Source organism: Oncorhynchus kisutch, linkage group LG4, assembly GCF_002021735.2.
Source record: "Oncorhynchus kisutch isolate 150728-3 linkage group LG4, Okis_V2, whole genome shotgun sequence".
Lineage (NCBI taxonomy): Eukaryota > Metazoa > Chordata > Actinopteri > Salmoniformes > Salmonidae > Oncorhynchus > Oncorhynchus kisutch.
The window spans coordinates 6,919,340-6,944,217 of record NC_034177.2 but is presented as its reverse complement, the minus strand read 5'-3'; the positions used below and the strand labels follow the sequence as shown (position 1 = coordinate 6,944,217).

Sequence of the window (24,878 nt, the reverse complement as noted above, 5' to 3'; positions counted from 1 at the left end):
AAACATAACTACCCCTAACTCAATAGCAAACATAACTACCCCTAACTCAATAGCAAACATAACTACCCCTAACTCAATAGCAAACATAACTACCCCTAACTCAATCGCAAACATTACTATCCATACCTTAATAACAAACAAACATGGGTTGAACATGATTACCCGTATCTTGATTGAACATTAGCAATGCCAACAAATAAGGTAGATCAATATTGCAGGACAGAAGAGCTATCCGAGTGTTGCTATTGGTCCCGTGTAGGTCAGTTGGTAGAGTGTGATGCTTTGCAGCGCCAGGGTTGTGGGTTCGATTTCCAGTACAAAGATGGATGTAGTCACTCCTGTAAGAAATGTAACATGTCTGTGTGGTGGAAAAATCTGACAGATATAATGGAGAGGAGGGCAGGTATGAGGCCCATCAGAGGTTGAGGAGGGCAGGTATGAGGCCCATCAGACAGTGAAGAGGGAGAGGAGGGCAGGTATGAGGCCCATCAGAGGGAGAAGAGTGCAGGTATGAGGCCCATCAGACAGCGAAGAGGGAGAGGAGGGCAGGTATGAGGCCCATCAGACAGATATAATGGAGAGGAGGGCAGGTATGAGGCCCATCAGACAGATATAATGGAGAGGAGGGCAGGTATGAGGCCCATCAGCAGCACTATGAGGCTGGGGTTGGTGGCTCCTGTGTGGTCAGGCTCTGGCTCTAGGTCTGGGATGAAGCAGTCTGTGTAGGGCTCAATGCATGCTGCGTAGGCCATGACGTGGGCGATGTAGCTCTGTTCCTGGACCCCGTGAAAGAGGTGGGCCATGGGGCCCTTGGCAAAGATGGCCACGTCCTCTGAGCCGTGGGTCTCAGAGTCCAGAGGTACGGCTGACTGCTGCTTGTAATCTTTGTGATCTGAAGGGAAGGTGAGAAGGAGAGCCGAAGTTAGGAGAGAGAAAATATACATGCAATTTGGAAACTGTAGGTCTTTTAAGGAGTTTTGAAAAGAGGGGAGGATAATTAATAAACATATACAATCATTGGCTTTCATGTTGATGTTCATTTCCTAGTATTATCTGCATGATAAACACATTGAAACTATTTTAATCTTCAATAACTGATATCAGGGTTGGGGTCAATTTGAACTAAAGACTGTCAAATCAGGAAATAAACTAACATTTTAATTATATTTCAAATAACTTCTCAATAAACTGGAAGTATAAGATATTTTTTTTCAAAAGTTGATTTAAAAAAAAAAAAAAAAAAAAAGTAAATTACTTCCTAAATGTACAGCCCCGCCCCTAATTATTTTACCAACACCATTTTTCTATTTGATTAGACAATATTATCTTATTTTGCTGTCATTTTCCTCTACACATTCTGTCAAATTTAGAGTTCCTTAATATGATGCATCGCTTTAAAGCCAAACATACCTGCTTCCGTTGTGTTGACATCTGCACGAGATCCATTGACTAACTTGTATCCTGGTCCGTTTCCATAGAGTGTGGTGGTAAAGCTCTTTTTATCTTCAGCCAGGTTACGGGACAGACCTTCAAGACACAATGCATACCAGCATGCCATTAGATTTTGTCAGTCTAACGCTAAGCTTGCTCAAATACACATAACAGCCCCCTTGACCACATAATTATACAAACCCCTATGTTTAGCCCCCCCCCAAAAAATAGCATTAAAGCAAAATGGAATAGGGGGCCTGATCTATACACTGCATTTTATGGACATATTTGATGGACCATGTATGATGTGATCTACCTAGGGATGCAAAGAGTGTGTATATTACTGGAAACTTTCTAAGTTTTCCTGTAAACTACCAACATCTTAGTAACTTTCAAGCAGGGGTTTTGAATCGGTTCAGGGAACAAAACCGAAAACAGTAAAAGGGCGAAATAAGAAACCTGGAACGAAAGTGATCTCTACTGTTCCAGAAAATAACCGTTATTTTCAAAGGTAATGGGAACCGGTTGATACATTTATTTGACTTTCTAGGCATTTTTTCCAGCCCCACAAAAAAACGCAACAAAGCGCCTATGCAAATGTTAGTGGAATTTTAAATTCCTGTATGTTTTGTAGACAAAACCAAATTCGCACTCTTTCTAATTCATTAATGATCAGTCTATGTCATGTAAAGAGCAGGTGTTCCTAATGTTTTGTAGACTGTATGAGCCAGTAGTTTTGGGGGGGGGGATTCGAACCGGTTCAGAACTTTATTTTGCAGTATGAAGGGGGGGGGGGCTCTGTTCAGACCGGAACGATTGGAAAATAATTTAAGTTCCACCCCGTTTTCAAGTTAATTTCAACTTTATTTTAGATGAACCTTTATTCAGATGATCCAAATGTGTCTGTAGTAGTGGCGCCCCTGGCACTGAGATGCAGTGCCTTTGACCGCTGTGCCACTCGGGAGCCCCCCCGCGTGGCCTCATCACATGTAATGTACAGTGTATTCAGACCCTTTGACTTTTTTCCACATTTTTGTTACGTTACAGAATTATTTGAAAATGTATTAAATCATTTTTTCTCCCTCGTCAATCTACACACAAAACCCCATGATGACAAAGCAAAAATAAGTTTAGAAATTTTGGCAAATGTAAAAAAAAACAAATTATAATAATAATAATAACATCACATTTACATACAGTGCCAGTCAAAATTTTGGACACACCTTCTAATTCCAGGGTTTTTATTTATTTGGACAATGTTCTACATTCTAGAATAATAGTGAAGACATCAAAACTATGAAATTACACATATGGAATCATGTAATAACCAAAAAAAAGTGTTAAACAAATCAACATATTTTTTATATTTGAAATTCTTCAAAGTAGCCACCCTTTGCCTTGATGAAAGCTTTGCACACTCTAGGCACAGCATGATGCTGCCACCACCATGCTTCACTGTAGGCATGGTGCCAGGTTTCATTCAGACGTGACGCTTGGCATTCAGGCCAGAGAGTTCAATCTTGGTTTCATCAGACCAAAGAGTCTTGTTTCTCATGGTCTGAGAGTCTGTAGGTGCCTTTGGTAAACTCCAAGTGGGATGTCATGTGCCTCTTACTGAAGGTTTCCATCTGGCCACTCTACCATAAAGGCCTGATTGGTGGAGTGCTGCAGAAATTGGTGTCCATCTGTAAGGTTCTCCCATCTCCACAGAGGAACTTTTGAGCTCTGTCAGTGACCATCGGGTTCTTGGTCACCTCTCTGACCAAAGCCCTTCTCCCCCGATTGCTCAGTTTGGCCTGGCGGCCAGCTCTAGGAAGGGCCTTAGTGGTTCCAAACTTCTTCCATTTAAGAATGATGGAGGCCACTGTGTTCTTAGAGACCTTCAAGGCTGCAGACATTTTGTGGTACCCTTCCCCAGATCTGTAACTCGACACAATCCTGTCTCTGAGCTCTACGGACAATTCCGTCGACCTCAAGGCTTGGTTTTTGCTCTGACATGCACTGTCAACTGTGGGACTTTATATAGACATGTGTGTGCCTTTCCAAATCATGTCTAATCAATTTAATTTACCACAGGTGGACTCCAATCAAGTTGTAGAAACATCTCAAGGATGATCAATGGAAACAGGATGCAGCTGAGCTCAATTTCGAGTCTCATAGGGTCTGAATACTTATGTCAATAAAGTTAATTTTTTACATTTTTTAATACATTTGCAAACATTTCTTTAAAACTTGGTTTCTTTTTGTCATTATAGGGTATAGTGTGTAGATTTCTGAGGACATTTTTTTAAATTAATCAATAAAAAAATATGTCGCATGTCACAAAATGTGGAAAAAAGTCAAGGGGTTTGAATACTTTCCAATGGCAAATAATCAAATTAGACATTTTTTTTAAATAAAATAAATTCTGACAAAGCTGTAAAACAATATCCTAAATATAAACCATCAACATAGTGAATACCATTTGTGTGTAATATGTTTTCTTTGGCAAATTACCGGTAGCTTTGTAACACCAGGCCTAACTATGGACTTCATGATGTAGCCTACCTAAGACGGGGTTCCCTCTGTTGGAGTGCCCTCCAAAGGAGAAGACATGGGAGTGGTCAGCAGTGACCACAGACAGAGTGTCCAGCTCACTGGTCAGTTCTGCCGCCCGCTCGATGGCATTGTCAAACTCCACCGCCTCTGTCAGGGCAAATTTGGCCCCGCTGCCATGGTGACCGTGATCAATTCTCCCCCTTGAAGTGAAACCCCCCCCCCCCCCAGCAATTGTCAATACAATATGATCTTTATGAATTATCTTTATTAGTCTTTTCACTCGCAGAAGCTTTAAATAGATGTAATAGGCTGTTAACCTGTACTCCATCTAGGAGAGATGATGTCACTGTCAAAACTGTACTCCATTTTGGAGAGATGATGTCACTGTCAAAACTGTACTCCATCTTGGAGAGATGATGTCACTGTCTAACCTGTACTCCATTTTGGAGAGATGATGTCACTGTCAAAACTGTACTCCATCTTGGAGAGATGATGTCACTGTCAAAAATGTACTCCATCTTGGAGAGATGATGTCACTGTCTAACCTGTACTCCATTTTGGAGAGATGATGTCACTGTCAAAACTGTACTCCATTTTGGAGAGATGATGTCACTGTCAAAACTGTACTCCATCTTGGAGAGATGATGTCACTGTCTAACCTGTACTCCATTTTGGAGAGATGATGTCACTGTCTAACCTGTACTCCATCTTGGAGAGATGATGTCACTGTCAAAACTGTACTCCATCTTGGAGAGATGATGTCACTGTCTAACCTGTACTCCATCTTGGAGAGATGATGTCACTGTCTAACCTGTACTCCATTTTGGAGAGATGATGTCACTGTCAAAACTGTACTCCATTTTGGAGAGATGATGTCACTGTCTAACCTGTACTCCATTTTGGAGAGATGATGTCACTGTCAAAACTGTACTCCATATTGGAGAGATGATGTCACTGTCAAAACTGTACTCCATATTGGAGAGATGATGTCACTGTCAAAACTGTACTCCATTTTGGAGAGATGATGTCACTGTCAAAACTGTACTCCATATTGGAGAGATGATGTCACTATCAAAACTGTACTCCATATTGGAGAGATGATGTCACTATCAAAACTGTACTCCATATTGGAGAGATGATGTCACTGTAAGAAGGAACACCATGTACCAATTGTCAACAAAATGTAAGAACTAAAATGGAATGACATACTTGACAGTCATTGATTCATAGGGCTTGAGTTAAGTACCCTATATAGGCATGATTTCGTCCACAATTACTCCTGTACAATACACTCCCCAACTACTGTCAACTGCATTAGTTTACACTGAAAAGCTCTCATCCTCCTGATTTGATTATCCTGGCCTAGGTTCTCTTACACAGGACATCATTTGGGGATGCTGTTACCCAAGGTCATCCAGGGAAGTATCAATACTCATCTTCCACAAAGAGGTAGTATCCTTTGGGGTTCCTGCGGAGGATCTTGATGGCTTTATCCACCATCTCAGTGAGGGAAGGGTCCAAGGTATGGTCACGCTCTAGCTCATAGCGGCAGTCACTTGGCTCAAACAGGCCTGGATTAGAAAAAATAGAGAGAAATCCCCAGGTAAAATGGCCAATCCACTGTTACAAGATGTGGGTGAATAGAATGCAGAAAAGAAGCATTCAGTAATATTGACTATAAAACGTTTTAACAGTTGAAGTCAGAAGTTTACATACACCTTAGCCAACTACATTTAAACTAATTTTTTCACATTTAATCCCAGTAAAAAGTCCCTGTCTAAGGTCCCACAATAAGTTGGATCAACAATTTATTTTAAGAATGTGAAATGTCAGAATAATAGTAGAGAATTATTTATTTCAGCTTTAATTTCTTTCATCACATTCCCAGTGGGTCAGAAGTTTACATACACTCAATTAGTATTTGGTAGCATTGCCTTTCAATAGTTTAACTTGGGTCAAACATTTTGGGTAGCTTTCCACAAGCTTCCCACAATAAGTGGGGTGAATTTTGGCCCATTCCTCCTGACAGAGCTGGTGTAACTGAGTCAGGTTTGTAGGCCTCCTTGCTCGCACATGCTTTTTCAGTTCTTCCCGGAAATTTTCTATGGGATTGAGGCTTTTTGATGGCCATTCCAATACCTTGATTTTGTTGTGCTTAAGCCATTTTGCCACAACTTTGGAAGTATGCTTGAGGTCATTGTCCATTTGGAAGACCTATTTGCGACCAATCTTTAACTTCCTGACTGATGTCTTGCGATGTTGCTTCAATATATCCACATAATTTTCTTTCCACATGATGCCATCTATTTTGTGAAGTGCACCAGTCTTTCCTGCAGCAAACCATCCCCACAACATGATGCTGCCACCTCCATGCTTCACGATTGGGATGGTGGTCTTCGGCTTGCAAGCATCCCCCTTTATCCTCCAAACACAACAATGGTCATTAATGCCAAACAGTTCTATTTCTGTTTCATCAGACGAGAGGACATTTCTCCAAGAAGTACGTCCTTTATCTCCATGTGCCGTTGCAAACCGTAGTCTGGCTTTTTATGGTGGTTTTGGAGCAGTGGCTTCTTCCTTGCTGAGCGGCCTTTGAGGTTATGTCGATATAGGACTCATTTTACTCTGGAAATAGATACTTTTGTACCTGTTTCCTCCGACATCTTCACAAGGTCCTTTGCTGTTGTTCTGGGATTGATTTGAATGGGCCAATTCACCCAACCTTTTGTGGGAAGCTTGTGGAAGGCTACCTGAAAGATTTGATCCATGTTAAACAATTGAAATGCAATGCTACCAAATACTAGTGTATGTAAACTTCTGACCCACGGGGAATATGATGAAAGATATTAAAGCTGAAATAAATCATTCTCTCTACTATTATTCGGACATTTCACATTCTTAAAATAAAGTGGTGATCCTAACTGACCTAACAAAGGGAATTTTTACTTGGATTAAATGTCAGGAATTGTGAAAAACTGAGAATCAATGTATTTGGCTAAGGTGTATGTAAACTTCCGGCTTCAAATGTATATTTTTGCAAAGTGATACAGACATTGATGGAAGCTACAATCTAACATAAGCTGATCTACCACCTAAATTTAAAAAAATATACAATTCAAATAATAATTATTGACTTCTAAAAGCTCAAGTGTTCCTTTCTAGCAGAGCAAGATGTACGTGTATTCTTACCCATCAGGTAGTCCGTTTTTTCCGGATTCACTTGATCAAATTCATCTTTGTTCCACACATACTTTGCATTCTATAAAGCAGAGGTACGGGTAAGGGTTTATTGAAAAGGGTTGAGAAATGGTGAAGAAGCAGGAAAATGGATGTTGTCTGATCTCATTGTGACTTATTGTCCAGATTCAGACCTTTTTTTGTTCAGCCTACAGATACCAATAACACAAGGGTCACCAATTGCCAAGGTTGTCTAAGCTGGTATAACACCTTCAGTCCAGCATTACCACATTGCTGTGAATGAGTCATTGATACAATTGTAGTGAAGGTTTAGTGTCTGCAGCCATGTTTAACCTGTTTGTTATTGAGCCACACTGCTGTGAGGTCAATCTTGTCGTTACGGACTCCTTTGTATGATGGATACTCTGGGTCCGGTGTTTCCTTGGAAAACATATATTTTCGTCCTCCACCAAGAATGACCTGTCACAGGACACATGGAGGTTAATGGACAGTAGATGCTGGTTGGTTTCCATGTATGGATCAATGTTCATACTGTGGGATACATTTTGGTAGCCTGGTGGAAGCAGTTTGATCGCTAACCATTCTATTTAACTTCACTGACAATCAACATGTCAGCAATTGGGTTACTTTCAACCAATCAGAGGAAGGCTTAATTCAACACACAGTGAGGGAGTTTGATAAAGATGAAATGTGGTGCACCGGTCTATGGCCCGTGACGTGAACAGACCAAAGTGGTGAGGGAGGAGCACCCTGTTCAAATGGACCAGTAAAACCACGCCGCTTGGTCATGTTGTCAACAAGGCAGCATGATGCATCATTCAGAAATGTCTTTTCCATAAAACAAACGTTTGAATTTTCAAACTAGTTGTTACTGGGAAGTCAAACGAAGGCAGTTAAAAGCGTGTTTATCCAAAGCCATCTCTGTAGCATGTGAACACAGAATCCTACTCATTACTCCATGTGTTTATCCAAAGCCATCTCTGTAGCATGTGAACACAGAATCCTACTCATTACTCCATGTGTTTATCCAAAGCCATCTCTGTAGCATGTGAACACAGAATCCTACTCATTACTCCATGTGTTTATCCAAAGCCATCTCTGTAGCATGTGAACACAGAATCCTACTCATTACTCCATGTGTTTATCCAAAGCCATCTCTGTAGCATGTGAACACAGAATCCTACTCATTACTCCATGTGTTTATCCAAAGCCATCTCTGTAGCATGTGAACACAGAATCTTACTCATTACTCCATGTGTTTATCCAAAGCCATCTCTGTAGCATGTGAACACAGAATCCTACTCATTACTCCATGTGTTTATCCAAAGCCATCTCTATAGCATGTGACCACAGAATCCTACTCATTACTCCATGTGTTTATCCAAAGCCATCTCTGTAGCATGTGAACACAGAATCCTACTCATTACTCCATGTGTTTATCCAAAGCCATCTCTATAGCATGTGACCACAGAATCCTACTCATTACTCCATGTGTTTATCCAAAGCCATCTCTGTAGCATGTGAACACAGAATCCTACTCATTACTCCATGTGTTTATCCAAAGCCATCTCTGTAGCATGTGAACACAGAATCCTACTCATTACCCCATGTGTTTATCCAAAGCCATCTCTGTAGCATGTGAACACAGAATCCTACTCATTACTCCATGTGTTTATCCAAAGCCATCTCTGTAGCATGTGAACACAGAATCCTACTCATTACTCCATGTGTTTATCCAAAGCCATCTCTTTAGCATGTGAACACAGAATCCTACTCATTACTCCATGTGTTTATCCAAAGCCATCTCTTTAGCCTGTGAACACAGAATCCTACTCATTACGGCCAGAGTAGGGCAGCTGGCTCACGCCCGGGAGGCAGCCTAGTTCCAAAATGTATTCCGGTGCAAACTCCTCCCATCAGGGCAACACCAAACTCCTCCCATCAGGGCAACACCAAACTCCTCCCATCAGGGCAACACCAAACTCCTTCCATCAGGGCAACACCAAACTCCTCCCATCAGGGCAACCCCAAACTCCTCCCATCAGGGCAACCCCAAACTCCTTCCATCAGGGCAACACCAAACTCCTTCCATCAGGGCAACCCCAAACTCCTTCCATCAGGGCAACACCAAACTCCTTCCATCAGGGCAACACCAAACTCCTTCCATCAGGGCAACACCAAACTCCTCCCATCAGGGCAACCCCAAACTCCTTCCATCAGGGCAACACCAAACTCCTTCCATCAGGGCAACACCAAACTCCTCCCATCAGGGCAACACCAAACTCCTCCCATCAGGGCAACACCAAACTCCTTCCATCAGGGCAACACCAAACTTCTTCCATCAGGGCATCCCCAAACTCCTTCTATCAGGGCAACCCCAAACTCCTTCCATCAGGGCAACACCAAACTCCTTCCACCAGGGCAACACCAAACTCCTTCCATCAGGGCAACCCCAAACTCCTTCTATCAGGGAAACCCCAAACTCCTTCCATCAGGGCAACACCAAACTCCTTCCACCAGGGCAACCCCAAACTCCTCCCACCAGGGCAATTCCAAACGGCTCCTACCAGGGAAACACCAAACTACTCTCACCGTGGCATTGCAGAATCCTCCCACCTGGGTAACCACAAACTCCTCCCACCGGGGAAACACCAGAATCCTCCCACCGGGGCACTGCAGAATCCTCCTACCGGGGTAACCCCAAACTCCTCCCACCGAAGAAACACAAATCTCTTCCCACCGGGCACCCCATGACAATTATTCAATCCCCTCAGTGTTTATAATCAATTTTAGTTTCATAGTTCCGACTAGCACGTGAATGCGGCATAAGCCCAGACTGATAAGTAAAGTGAAATAGAATGGGGGATGCAGCGACTGGGCTGGTTCCACCATAACAGAATGGGGGATGCAGCAATCAGTCTGGTTCCACGAGGAAAACGTTTTGGGAGCAGGCTAACTTAATGTTTCAAAATGCTACATTCCAAAAAAGCTTGGAAAGTGTGGAATTACTTTTTTAAATGTAATGTTGTATGCTATTTTGAATTATCTTGCTGGATGAGTTAACTGAATCAACTGATATGTCTTGCAATGTAAACAATACACATTCAAAATGTTTCATTCACATAAGATAATACCCATTATGGTGCTCAATATCCTTGAAAGTCAGCCATCTTGTCTATTATCTAAGATGACCACCTCTGGAGTCTTACATTGATGTCAGTGTTGTGGACCAGCTGGTAGGCGATGTCACGGCATCCTGCTGTGATGTCTGCGGTGTTCATGTCAGAGTCGGCGTACCAGCCTCGGTTGGCTGTGTGGGAGTAGGCGGCTCCAGGAGAGGCATGCTGCACACGGGCGGTGGAGACGATGCCCACCGACTTCCCTGAAACGCAAAACCACAGGCTCATGTTCATAAGGCACCAACGGGAGAGAAACTGAGTGAAACTGAGGGAAAGTACAACTTGTTCAATAAGAAACATTCATTTATATTTTCTAACCTCCTGATGTTTTTCTATGGTCTCTAAACCATCTCAATATCTAGCTAACTATCAGACCCTTTTTTTTCAATTTTCACCTAAAATGACACATCCAAATCTAACTGCCTGTAGCTCAGGACCTGAAGCAAGGATATGCATATTCTTGATACCATTTGAAAGGAAACACTTTGAAGTTTGTGGAAATTGGAAATTAATGTCATATAACACATTAGATCTGGTAAAAGATAAACGTTTTTAGTTTTTTATATCATCATTGAAATGCAAGAGAAAGCCCATAATGTAATATTGCAGTTTAGGCACAATTTAGATTTTGGCCACTAGATGGCAGCAGTGTATGTGCAAAGTTTTAGACTGATCCAATGAACCATTGCATTTCTGTTCAAAATGTTTTATCAAGTCTGCACAAATGTGCCTAACTGGTTTATTGATACATTTTCAAGTTCATAACTGTGCACTCTCCTCAAACAATAGCATGGTATTATTTCACTGCTACTGTAAATTGGACAGTGCAGTTAGATAAACAATAATTTAAGTTTTCTGCCCATATAAGACACGTGTATGCATGCTAATCACATTCGCACACGTTAGCTCCCGTAGGGGGAGACCGATCCCGTAGATGTAACGCTCGTCCTCTTCTGACGAGGAGTCGCAAGGATCGGACCAAAGCGCTGCCTGGTCCTTTGGTGGTGGGTGTTTCTGCAAGGATTCTCGTACTCCTCTTCTGAGGAGGAGTAGCGAGAAGGATCGGAGGACCAATGCGCAGCATGGTAAGTGTCCATAATGTTTAATCAAAATGAACACTGAAATACAAAACAATAAAGTGAACGAACGACAACCGAAACAGTCCTGTCTGGTGACATACACAAAGACAGAAAATAAACACCCACAACTCAAAAGTGAAACCAGGCTACCTAAGTATGGTTCTCCATCAGGGACAACGATTGACAGCTGGCTCTGATTGAGAACCATACGAGGCCGAACACAGAAATCCCAAACTATAGAAAAACGAACATAGACAACCCACTCAACTCACGCCCTGACCATACTAAAACAAAGATATAATAACAGAACTAAGGTCAGAACGTGACAGTAGAGGTTAAAAATAGTCCCAGGTAGTGTGTCAATACACTTAAAAATAGTCTCCTTTCCTTTTTTTTCCCACTGATGACCCCGGATGACCCCTAATTTAATGAAAGCTCTGGATGGATTTCCACCAAAGGTCCATCTCCAGTACAATCCCTTTTAGATCTGAAAAAAAAAGGAGGCGAAAGGAGGAATCTATTCCACTAGATCAGGGTTTCCCAAACTAGGTCCTGGGCCCCACCCCCTGGGTGCACGTTTTGGTTCTTGACTTAGCACTACTGTACACAGCTGATTCAAATAACCAACTCATTGTCATGTTTAGATTATTTGAATCTGCTGGGTAGTCAGGGTTGTAACGGATTACATGTAAGGGATTACAAAAAAACTGGTAACTGTAATCCGTTTACGTTACCGGCAAAAATATTGTACTCAGATATCAGATATTTTTGAAAAACTAGATGATTACTTTGAGGATGACTTTTAAAATCAGAAAGGATGTTTGCGGATTTTTTTGTTGTTGTTGACACGTTCAAATCAGCATTGAAAAAAGGCGCAAGTTTAAGTTTGTTCCACCTGAGTGAGTCTGACCAACAAGTCAGAGACCACTGTGATGTCAGAGACCACTGTGATGTCAGAGACCACTATGATGTCAGAGACCACTGTGATGACACAACAAATGTGTGATGGATCGGGGAGAAAGAGCAGGAATAGGCTTTTGTAGGCTACAGTCCAAGTTATGTCTTCCAATGGTGCGACTGCTGTCGGCATCCAAGGATTATACCATTTGAATAAATGCTTGGAGGTAAGGATGATAGTAGTGGTGTAGTCTACGGTGACACGGATATCACTTACTATTGATACTATTGGGGCGGCAGGGTAACCTAGTGGTTAGAGCGTTGGAAGTTTAAGTTCAAACCCCCGAGCTGACAAGGTACACATCTGTCGTTCTGCCCCTGAACAGGTAGTTAACGCACTGCTCCTAGGCCGTCACTGAAAATAAAAATTTGTTCTTAACTGACTTGTCTAGTTAAATAAAGGTAAAATAAATAAAAAATATCGACATAGCGCATTGATGTGAATCACACTTTTGCACTCTCATTTAGGAATTTGCACCTTACGGATTGTGGTTGGTGTGGATGGCTGTTCACACATCTAAATGTGTATTTGAACCCAATAATGGTTGAATTCAAGAAGTTTAAAGATGCCTATCAATCATTGTTTTTGAAACCAGTGGACAGTCAGTGAAAAATGCGCTTTTGCAACAGCGGCATAGTGCAGATCCCAGCCTATGGAATAACAGCTGCATAGTGTAGATCCCAGCCTATGGAATAACAGCTGCATAGTGTAGATCCCAGCCTATGGAATAACAGCTGCATAGTGCAGATCCCAGCCTATGGAATAACAGCTGCATAGTGTAGATCCCAGCCTATGGAATAACAGCTGCATAGTGTAGATCCCAGCCTATGGAATAACAGCTGCATAGTGCAGATCCCAGCCTATGGAATAACAGCTGCATAGTGCAGATCCCAGCCTATGGAATAACAGCTGCATAGTGTAGATCCCAGCCTATGGAATAACAGCTGCATAGTGCAGATCCCAGCCTATGGAATAACAGCGGCATAGTGCAGATCCCAGCCTATGGAATAAAAGTGGGGCTTTTATCGCTCAATCTAATTCATGATGATAAAAAATAAATATCCAAAGGCCTAATGGACACGTGATCAAACTCACACACTTTTGATAGACTTAAAGGGGCAATCTGTAGTTGCTAAATCCATTTTTTTTAAAAAATGTAATCATATTATTATATGTAGTAGAAAGTGATGGGTTAGAAGAAGCCTACATAATCAACCCATTAAGTAAAATTTGAGTAAACTTTAACATTGACCTGCAATAGATGTCATTCAATTGGTAACATACATTTTTTGTCTTCTTCTAATGCCTCTTAAGGTGAAAGTAATGTAAAAGTGTTAAGGGAATTTAATGATGACTAATTATGTATACATTTCAATCAGGACTGACTAATCAGAATACTATTATGTTACTGTATATGTACTAATCAGAATACTATTATGTTACTGTATATGTATGAATTTTCTTTCTTAATCCTAGTACTGAATATAATGTGTGTAAATATAATCAAGAATTAGAACAATGACTGTCTGTTCCTTGGTAGAAATGAATGAACTATATCTTCAGACTGGCTAGAATACTTATCTACACAAGAAGACCTTGGCTCGACCATAAATTAAATTAAATTGGTAGGGAGACGATGTGGGAAGGCTTGAGATACTGCCTTTGTACCAGGGTGGGAGAAGAGACGGGTTGGTACTGGAACTAATGACGCCATTTTCAGTTTCTAACCTGTGGTAAACTGTATCGTGTTCAGTACTCTCGTGAATAAAGGCTGCTGTTTGACTTTAAGACTGGGCTCTGTCCATTTCTATAAAATAAGGGTCTTACAAATCCTTATGAATTGACAAAGTGTTTAATTTTAATTGGGTATTAAAACATAGAGAAATGTAATTCCTGTAACAAAAAGTAACTGAACGTAATCAGATTACGTTATTACGCGTTTGGGGTAATCCAAAAAGTATGTTACTGATTGCAATTGTGGACATGTAACTAGTAACTGTAATGGATTGCATTTAGAAAGTTATCTACCCAACCCTGTGTGTAGTGCTAGGGCAAAAACCAAAATGTGCACCCAGGGGGGGCCTCAGGACTGAGTTAGGAAAAGCGTGCTGTAGACCCTTCAGACAAGGACCCTATTTAAACCCCCTACCTGCCATCTTGGCGCGGTGAAGGACAGATTCCACCTCATTTCCGAAGGTGCTGTTGCAGTTGTAGCGCAGAGCTGAGGCACTGAGACCCAGGGTTCCATAGTTGGCCTTCACACCACACAGGTAGGCAGTGGCTGTGCCGGCACTGTCAGGCATCTGCTGGTCCACGTTGTACGTCTGAAGGGTCAAATACACACACACACACACACACACACACACACACACACACACACACACACACACACACACACACACACACACACACACCTCACACACACACACACACACACACACACACACACACACACACACACACACACACACACACACACACACACAGATTTGTTGTAAACCAGTGAAACATCTTAATTTACATGTCTACGTTATACCAGGGTTGAGTTCAGTTCTCCATTAAATTAATTGGATAAATATATAACTATTTAAAAAAATATATATATATTTATTTCCCTGAATGGATTATTTTACAGTGGAATGGTACCTTCCCCTGGTATAAACACTATCAGTATAATGGTAGTATAATGATATTACTAGTATCCTGAAGTCATAAAGGCCATCAGGTGGGTTAACTTCATATCTTTACAGCAGTAGGCCTGTTCAAAGTAGTGAGCGTAATACATATTCGAAATATCTGACATCAAAATGAAAAAAAAGGATGAGGTTCAATTGATATTGTCTTCATGAGAGGAGATTGGACAGACCTTAGACAGGGCTAAGTGTGGGAAGGTGTCCATTGCCAGACTAAACTCCTCTCCGTTCCCTCCATTCATCTGCCCTTTGAGGATCCTCGCTGCAGTCACTGTGGGGATGCCCATACCTGCATGGACATTGGCGGAGCACACAACCGTTTGACAACTTCACCTGAATTGACAGATAATGTTTTTACAGCTTCTCCTGAAAGACACACAACCTTTTGACAACTTCACCTGAATTGACAGATAACATTTTTTTTACAGCTTCTCCTGAAAGACACACAACCTTTTGACAACTTCACCTGAATTGACAGATAACATTTTTTTTACAGCTTCTCCTGAAAGACACACAACCTTTTGACAACTTCTCCTGAATGGACAGATAATGTTTTTACAGCTTCTCCTGAAAGTCACACAACCTTTTGACAACTTCACCTGAATTGACAGATAACATTTTTTTTACAGCTTCTCCTGAAAGACACACAACTTTTTGACAACTTCTCCTGAATTGACAGATAATGTTTTTACAGCTTCTCCTGGGGCGGCAGGTAGTCTAGTGGTTAGAGCTTTTCCTGGGGCGGCAGGTAGTCTAGTGGTTAGAGCTTTTCCTGGGGCGGCAGGTAGTCTAGTGGTTAGAGCTTTTGGCCAGTAACCAAAAGGTTGCTAATTGATTCCCCTGAGCTGACAAAAAAATCTGTAGTTCTGCCCCTGAACAAGGCACTGTTCCCCGGTAGGCCGTCATTGTAAATAATAATTTGTTCTTAACTGACTTCACTTTTTAAATAAAGGTTCAATAAAAAATGCCTTGTGCTGGGTGGAAGATAAATCAAATGTACTGAATACCTTACTGTGAAATGCTGTGAAATGCTGAATACAACAGGTGTAGGTAGACCTTACCGTGAAATGTTTACTTACAAGCCCTTAACCAACAATGCAGTTCAAGAAATAGAGTTAAGAAAATACTTACAATGTAAATGTTTTAAATAAAAAGTAACACTATAAAATAACAATGACAAGGCTAGAAACAAGTGGTACTGGTACTTAGTCAACAGGTCAGCCAATGAATTAATTATACTCCTGAGCAAACATTCCATAACTCCAGGTGACAGTAAATCACCAACATTGGCTTTATACCTACTACGCATCTTATCATATTATTTATGAACTGCCAATACACTTAAAGAAGTAGAAGAAGAAATGTATCATTTTAGAATGGAGAAATCAGCACCTCAATGGTGCTGCCCAGGCTGTCACAGAAGACCTGGCCTCCACAATCACCCGACTTCAACTACATTGAAATGGTTTGGGATGAGTCAGACCGCAGAGTGAAGGAAAAGCAGCCAACAAGTGCTCAGCATATGTGGGAACTCCTTCAAGACTGTTTGAAAAGCATTGCAGGTGAAGCTAGTTGAGAGAATGCCAAGAGTGTGCAGAGCTGTCATCAAGACAAAGGGTGGCTATTTGAAGCATCTCAAATATAAAATATATTTTTATTTGTTTAACACCTTTTTGGTTACTATATGATTCCATATGTGTTATTTCATAGTATTGATGTCTGCACTATTTTTCTACAATGTAGAAAAAGGTAAAAATAAAGAAAAACCCTGGAATGAGTAGGTGTTCTAAAACTTTAGACTGGTCGTGTATGACTAATACAATTTACAACTTTCAGTCCACTTACCACTGCCTTGCCGCAAGACCTGATAATGATTGCATGGTTCAATGAGCTACAGATTATCAGATCTAACATTGATGGGTGACTACAGAATATCAGATCTAACATTGATGGGTGACTACAGATTATCAGCTCTAACATTGATGGGTGACTACAGAATATCAGATCTAACATTGATGGGTGACTACAGATTATCAGATCTAATATTGATGGGTGACTACAGAATATCAGATCTAACATTGATGGGTGATTACAGATTATCAGCTCTAACATTGACGGGTGACTACAGAATATCAGCTCTAACATTGATGGGTGACTACAGATGATCAGATCTAACATTGAATGTGGGTGATGTGGGTGCTGTATCCAGCTCAATGAACATTTACAGTATATTGTGGTTGCACGCTACTTGTTATCTATTAAAGGGATAGTGTGAAATGTTGGTAACTAAGCCCTTATTCTACTTATTCAGAGTCAAATGAAGTCATGGATTCCAGGAACAGCTAGCATGCTGGGAAGCCTGTCCCAACCCTAAATTAATTATCTTTACAATGAGTTTAACTTGATAAAATGTCAACCTTGTGATTTGAGAGAGAGAGCTATGGGTTTTTTCATTATTTTGATTGAAACTACATGGATACCAAATGGGAATCTATTGGTTTTCAGATCTGGGTTAGTTTTCTATCAAATACTTTACCGGCACTTGATTGAGCACGCCTGGTGCAATGGGATGCTATGCTGCTATTGGATATCTCCATCACCTTAAAGTGTACACTGTACAAGTGAGGCCAAATGCGAGGTCGTGTGTGGCTCACTTGGTAGAGCATTGCGCTTTCATCGCCTGGGTCGTGGGTTTGAATCCCACCGGGCGACCAGTACAGTATACACTCGCTTCTCTAAATTGCTCTAATCCCTACTCTGTAGATTGTCTGCTAAATTATTCATGTGTGCCAGACAGCTACTCCTTAGATTTATCAAATGAAAGACAGGATATCAAATTGGATATCATAAAACCATTTTTAAAAATGATAGACTTGATAGGGCTTTCTCCTATAGATCTCCATTTTTATGGAATGGTCTGCCTACCCATGTAAGAGACGCAAACTCGGTCTCAACCTTTAAGTCTTTACTGAAGACTCATCTCTTCAGTGGGTCATATGATTAAGTGTAGTCTGGCCCGGGAGTGGGAGGGTGAACGGAAAGGCTCTGGAGCAACGAACCGCCCTTGCTGTCTCTGCCTGGCCGGTTCCCCTCTTTCCACTGGGATTCTCTGCCTCTAACCCTATTACAGGGGCTGAGTCACTGGCTTACTGGGGCTCTTTCATACCGTCCCTAGGAGGGGTGCGTCACTTGAGTGGGTTGAGTTACTGATGTGATCTTCCTGTCTGGGTTGGCGCCCCCCCCCTTGGGTTGTGCCGTGGCGGAGATCTTTGTGGGCTATACTCGGCCTTGTCTCAGGATGGTAAGTTGGTGGTTGAAGATATCCCTCTAGTGGTGTGGGGGCTGTGCTTTGGCAAAGTGGGTGGGGTTACATACTTCCTGTTTGGCCCTGTCCGGGGGTGTCATCGGATGGGGCCACAGTGTCTCCTGACCCCTCCTGTCTCAGCCTACAGTATTTATGCTGCAGTAGTTTATGTGTCGGGGGGCTAGGGTCAGTTTGTTATATCTGGAGTACTTATCCTGTCCTATTCGGTGTCCTGTGTGAATTTAAGTGTGCTCTCTCTAATTCTCTCTTTCTTTCTCTCTCTCGGAGGACCTGAGCCCTAGGACCATGCCTCAGGACCACCTGACATGATGACTCCTTGCTGTCTCCAGTCCACCTGGCCGTGCTGCTGCTCCAGTTTCAACTGTTCTGCCTTATTATTATTCGACCATGCTGGTCACTTATGAACATTTGAACATCTTGGCCATGTTCTGTTATAATCTCTACCCGGGACAGCCAGAAGAGGACTGGCCACCCCACATAGCCTGGTTCCTCTCTAGGTTTCTTCCTAGGTTTTGGCCTTTCTAGGGAGTTTTTCCTAGCCACCGTGCTTCTACACCTGCATTGCTTGCTGTTTGGGGTTTTAGGCTGGGTTTCTGTACAGCACTTTGAGATATCAGCTGATGTACGAAGGGCTATATAAATACATTTGATTTGATTTGATTTGATATGCTAGACTGACTAGAATGAATAGTTGAGAACTTGTTCTACCTGGTTAAATAAAGGTGAAATAGAAAATAAATATAAGGCCGCTGGCCTTCTTGATCATACCTGTTGCTCATCTGCCCTATATGTCATGAACATGCCATTCATGAGCAGGTGATGTAAAGTTATCCAACAATATTACTGATAAGATCATCATCATGAAATAGCTGAACTCTCAATCCAACCAACTGCGTTAGTCAGTTTTTAACGAGATGAAAGCTGATATATTTAGCTAAATTGTTTATTTATGATTTATTTATAATTTATTTATAATAAAGGGTCATTATTAACTCTGACTATGTTTTACACTTGAATCGTTTAAGTCTATGGACTGACTCCGTGTTTCTCCAGCCAGACCCCTTGCTCTGTTCTCCCCCCCGACCCTTACTCTGTTCTTTCCCCCCGACCCCTACTCTGTTCTTCCTCTCTGACCCCTTGCTCTATTCTTCCCCCCTGACCCCTACTCTGTTCTTTCCACCTGACCCCTGCTCTGTTCTTCTCCTCTGACCCCTTACTCTGTTCTTTCCCCCTGACCCCTTGCTCTGTTCTTCCCCTCTGACCCCTACTCTGTTCTTTCCCCCCGACCCCTGCTGTTCTTCCCCCCGACCCCTGCTGTTCTTCCACCGACCCCTGCTCTGTTCTCCCCCCCTGACCCCTGCTCTGTTCTCCCCCCCAGACCCCTGCTCTGTTCTCCCCCCCCCCCGACCCCTGCTGTTCTTCCCCCCGACCCCTGCTGTTCTTCCCCCCGACCCCTGCTGTTCTTCCCCCCGACCCCTGCTGTTCTCCCCCCCGACCCCTGCTGTTCTCCCCCCCTGACCCCTGCTCTGTTCTCCCCCCCTGACCCTTGCTGGATGGACAACCTACTGGTAGTGGCGGCTATACTGTTCACCTCACCAGCAGCTAGAACTTCATCTTGGGACTGAGTTGTCTTGTGTTTTTGAATGTTTGTAACCTTCCCAAGGCTTACAAGCAAATTGCCTTTTAAAACTGTCTGTGGTGGCCTGGTATTGGTAGAACCTGTGTTTTGACACATGCATACAGCACACATCATTCAGCGACGCGTATTCCCCTCCAAGCATTTTGCCCATTCAATAACCTATCCCTGACCTCAAGGGTCACTATCCCTGACCTCAAGGGTCACTATCCCTGACCTCAAGGGTCACTATCCCTGACCTCAAGGGTCACTATCCCTGACCTCAAGGGTCACTATCCCTGACCTCAAGGGTCACTATCCCTGACCTCAAGGGTCACTATCCCTGACCTCAAGGGTCACTATCCCTGACCTCAAGGGTCACTATCCCTGACCTCAAGGGTCACTTTGATTGCATATGGGGGTGGGACAACAGAACGGCTCCGTATGAAAATGTTTTGCCATTCAAAGCTATTTTTTTTCTAGGCTCTTAGCTTCCATGAATTCAAATGTTACCCTTTAAATCACATAAATAGACACATTTATGTGCCCCCCCCCCCCCTTCGTCCTGTCCATAGTGGAAATCATGCCAACACTTAGCCCCATCTCACTCACCATCTCCCAGGAACAGAATAGTGTTCTTAGCCCGACGGACGTTTGGCTTCATATCCAGAGCTTTGTGGAGGGCCTGCTTCCCCTTGTTGTTCCAGTAGCTGGGATGCTTCTCATTCTCTAAGGAAGAGCATCAACATTTTGTTACGTTTGTTTTTTATTCATGACATTGTCCACTTAGTTCCAATAGCTCAGAGCCTTTGGTTCTGGTAATATCAGGGTTGGAGTTTTACAATGGTTGTGATTCCTGCTTAGGTCAGAAATCAATTGGTGTTTAAGATCACTTTATTGGCCTTCAAGGTCCAACCAAAATGTTTACTTTAACCCAACCCCTCCAAAAGACACCTACAGTACCAGTCAAAAGTTTGGACACACCGAATCATTCCAGGGTTTTTACATTTTTTTTCTATTTTCTACATTGTAGAATAATAGTGAAGACATCAAAACTATGAAATAGCAAATCTGGAATCATGTAGTAACCAAAAATAAAAATCTAAATATATTTAACATTTGAAAGAATTACCAACGTTTGCTTTGATGACAGCTTTGCACATTCTTGGCATTCTCTCAACCAGCTTCACAAGGATGCATTTCAATTAACAGGTGTGTCTTCGTAAATGTTAATTTGTGGAATCTCTTAGTTTAATGCGTTTGAGCCAATCAGTTGTGTTGTGACAAGGTGGGGGTGGTATACAGAAGATAGCCCTATTTGTTAAATGACCAAGTCCATACTATGGCAATGACAGCTCAAATAAGAAAAGAGAAACGACAGTCCATAATTACATTAAGACATGAAGGTCAGTCAATTTCAAGTGCAGTAGCAAAAACCATCAAGTGCTATGATGAAACTAGCTCTCATGAGGACCACCACAGGAAAGGAAGACCCAGAGTTACCTCTGCTGCAGAGGATAAGTTCATTAGAGTTACCAGCCTCAGAAATTGTAGCCCAAATAAATGCTTTACAGAGTTTAAGTAACAGACACATCTCAACATTAACTGTTCAGAGGGACTGCGTGAATCAGGCTTTCATGGTCAAATTGCTGCAAAGAAACCACTACTAAAGGACACCAATAAGAAGAAGAGACTTGCTTGGGCCAAGAAACACGAGCAATGGACATTAGACAGGTGGAAATCTGTCATTTTTGTGTGATGAATCCAATTTTTAGATTTTTGATTCCAACTGCCGTGTCTTTGTGAGAGGCAGAGTAGATCTCCGCATGTGTGGTTCCCACCGTGAAGCATGGTGGAGGAGGTGTGATGGTGTGGGCGTGCTTTGGTGCTGACATTTGTCAGCAATTTATTTAGAATTCAAGGAACACTTAACCAGTATGGCTACCACAGCATTCTACAGTGATATACCATCCCATCTGCTTTGCGCTTAGTGGGAATATCATTTGTTTTTCAACAGGACAATGACCCAACTCCCAGCTGTATAAGGGCTATTCGATCAAGAAGGAGAGTGATGAAGTGCTGCATCAGATGATCTGGCCTCCACAATCACCCGACTTCAACCCAATTGAGATGGTTTGGGATGAGTCAGACCGCAGAGTGAAGGAAAAGCAGCCAACAAGTGCTCAGCATATGTGGGAAGTCCTTCAAGACTGTTTGAAAAGCATTGCAGGTGAAGATGGTTGAGAGAATGCCAAGAGTGTGCAAAGCTGTCATCAAGACAAAGGGTGGCTATTTGAAGCATCTCAAATATAAAATATATTTGTATTTATTTAACACCTTTTTGGTTACTACATGATTCCATATGTGTTATTTCATAGTATTGAAGTCTTCACTATTATTCTACAATGTAGAAAATAGTAAAAATAAAGAAAAACCCTGAGTGGGTGAGTGGGTATGTCCAAACGTTTGACAGGTACTGTACATAGATAAACAGGTTTTTGGAGAGGTGCGGCAGGCTATTGTTGTGGGGGGTTAAGTGCCTTGCTCAAGGTCACAACAGAAGGCAATGGCATCTAGGATTTGAAACCAGCAACCCACCGGTTTCCGGCTCGCCTCCCTTACTGGTAGGCTACCTCTCACTAGCCTTTATGCTGCTTTGCATTAAAGCATCTCTCCATATAATTGCTAATTCAGACACAACTTTAACATACAGCTAATACAGAAAGAGTAGAAATGTTTTGCTCTCTTCAAAGAGTCATACTATATGCACTGTACTTCAGCAAAACTGCGAGATGCCATATCTCTCTTAAACAGTTACAGTTGAAGTCGGAAGTTTACATAAACTGAGGTTGGAGTCAGTAAAACTCGTTTTTCAACCACTCCACAAATTTCTTGTTTACAAACTTTAATTTCGGCAAGTCAGTTAGGACATCTACTTTGTGCATGACACAAGTCATTTTTCCAACAATTGTTTACAGACAGATTATTTCACTTATAATTCACTGTATCTCAATTCCAGTGGGTCAGAAGTTTACATGCACTAAGTTGACTGTGCCTTTCAACAGCTTGGAAAATTCCAGAAAATGATGTCATGGCTTTAGAAGCTTCTGACAGGCAAATTGACATCATTTGAGTCAATTGGAGGTGTACCTGTGGATGTATTTCAAGGCCTATCTTCAAACTCAGTGCCTCTTTGCATCATGGGAAAATCAAAAGAAATCCACCAAGTCCTCAGAAAAAAAATTGTAGACCTCCACAAGTCTGGTTCATCCTTGGGAGCAATTTCCAAACGCCTGAAGGTACCCCATTCATCTGTACAAACAATAGTACGCAAGTATTAACACCATGGGACCACGTAGCCGTCAAATCGCTCAGGAAGGAGACTCGTTCTGTCTCCTAGAGATTAACATACTTTGGTGCGAAAAGTGCAAATCAACCCAGGACAACAGCAAAGGACCTTGTGAAAATGCTGGGGGAAACAGGTACAAAAGTATCTATATCCACAGTAAAATGAGTCCTATATGGACATAACCTGAAAGGCCACTCAGCAAGGAAGAAGCCACTGCTCCAAAACCGCCATATAAAAGCCAGACTACGGTTTACAACTGCACATTGGGACAAAGATCGTACTTTTTGGAGAAATGTCCTCTGGTCTGATGAAACAAAAATAGAACTGTTTGGCCATGATGACCATCGTTATGTTTGGAGGACATTCGGCTTGCAAGTCAAAGAACACCATCTAAACCGTGAAGCACAGAGGTGGTAGCATCATGTTGTGGGGGTGCTTTGCTGCAGGAGGGTCTGGTGCACTTCACAAAATAGATGGCATCGTGAGGCAGGAAAATTATGTGGGTATATTGAAGCAACATCTCATGGCATCGGTCAGGAAGTTAAAGCTTGGTAGAAAATCGGTCTTCCAAATGGACAATGACCCCAAGCATACTTCCAAAGTTGTGGCAAAATGGCTTAAGGACAAGAAAGTCAAGGTATTGGAGTGGCCATTACAAAACCCTGACCTCAATCCTATAGCAAATGTGTGGATAGAACTGAAGAAGCATGTGTGAGCAAGGAGGCCTACAAACCTGACTCAGTTACGCCATCTCTGTCAGGAGGAATGGGCCAAAATTCACCCAACTTAGTGTGGGGAACTTGTGGAAGGCTACACAAAACGTTTGACCCAAGTTAAACAATTGAAAGGCAATGCTACCAAATACTAATTGAGTGTATGTAAACTTCTGACCCACTGGGAATGTGATGAAAGAAATTAAAACAGAAATAAATAATTCTCTCTACTATTATTCTGACATTTCACCTCCTAAAAATAAAGTGGTAATCCTAACTGACCTAAAACAGGTAACTTTTACTAGGATTAAATGTCAAGGATTGTGAAAAACTGAGTTTAAATGTATTTGGCGTAAGGTGTATGTAAACTTTCCGACTTCAACTGCACATGTGATGTGTGATACATGTCATATTGCATTACATTTATGTACGTTAAGTCCCTATCATATTTTGTCATACTTTGTGTCACACATGACAGTTGTTACTCCTAAAATAAAATAAAATAAAAGTCCATCATCCTGATGAGTAGATCTTTGTTGTTTCTCTTGTTAAAAATATTTTTAATTCATTGTTCAACATGTATGAATAGTCGTTGATAACGAATTAATTGCAGATAACGTAAGAATACCATAAATGAATTGCTTAATTGGTAAACATATACCAAGCAAATAAAACAGTTGTTTACCTGGAATGACAGATGAAGTCCAATCCACCGATAGAAATAGGATTAATCCAATGAGGGTATGTTGACTAGCCATGTTGTGTGCTATGTGCTTAGTAATGACATTAGGACATCTGAA

General features: G+C 41.9%; 1 protein-coding gene across 1 annotated transcript; it reads right to left on the bottom strand.

The window, feature by feature from the left end:
* Nucleotides 1–580: 580 nt before the first annotated feature.
* Nucleotides 581–24,877, bottom strand: LOC109888502 (intestinal-type alkaline phosphatase-like). Its single transcript, XM_031822348.1, has 11 exons — nt 24,764–24,877; nt 20,629–20,745; nt 15,250–15,365; nt 14,533–14,707; nt 10,377–10,549; nt 7,501–7,626; nt 7,159–7,228; nt 5,406–5,540; nt 3,979–4,170; nt 1,411–1,527; nt 581–892 (listed from the first exon to the last, which is right to left on the bottom strand). The coding sequence occupies exons 1-11, from the start codon at nt 24,834–24,836 to the stop codon at nt 603–605; spliced, it is 1,584 nt and encodes a 527-aa protein (XP_031678208.1). The 5' UTR covers nt 24,837–24,877; the 3' UTR covers nt 581–602.
* Between the last annotated feature and the right edge of the window lies 1 nt (nt 24,878).

Excerpts from the sequence above, each read along its gene's own strand:
- LOC109888502 (XM_031822348.1), bottom strand. The coding sequence starts at position 24,836 with ATGGCTAGTCAACATACCCTCATTGGATTAATCCTATTTCTATCGGTG. Across the intron at positions 20,746-24,763 it reads GACTTCATCTGTCATTCCAG|AGAATGAGAAGCATCCCAGC; the intron begins GTAAACAACTGT and ends GCTCTTCCTTAG. Across the intron at positions 14,708-15,249 it reads CACACTTAGCCCTGTCTAAG|ACGTACAACGTGGACCAGCA; the intron begins GTCTGTCCAATC and ends TTGACCCTTCAG.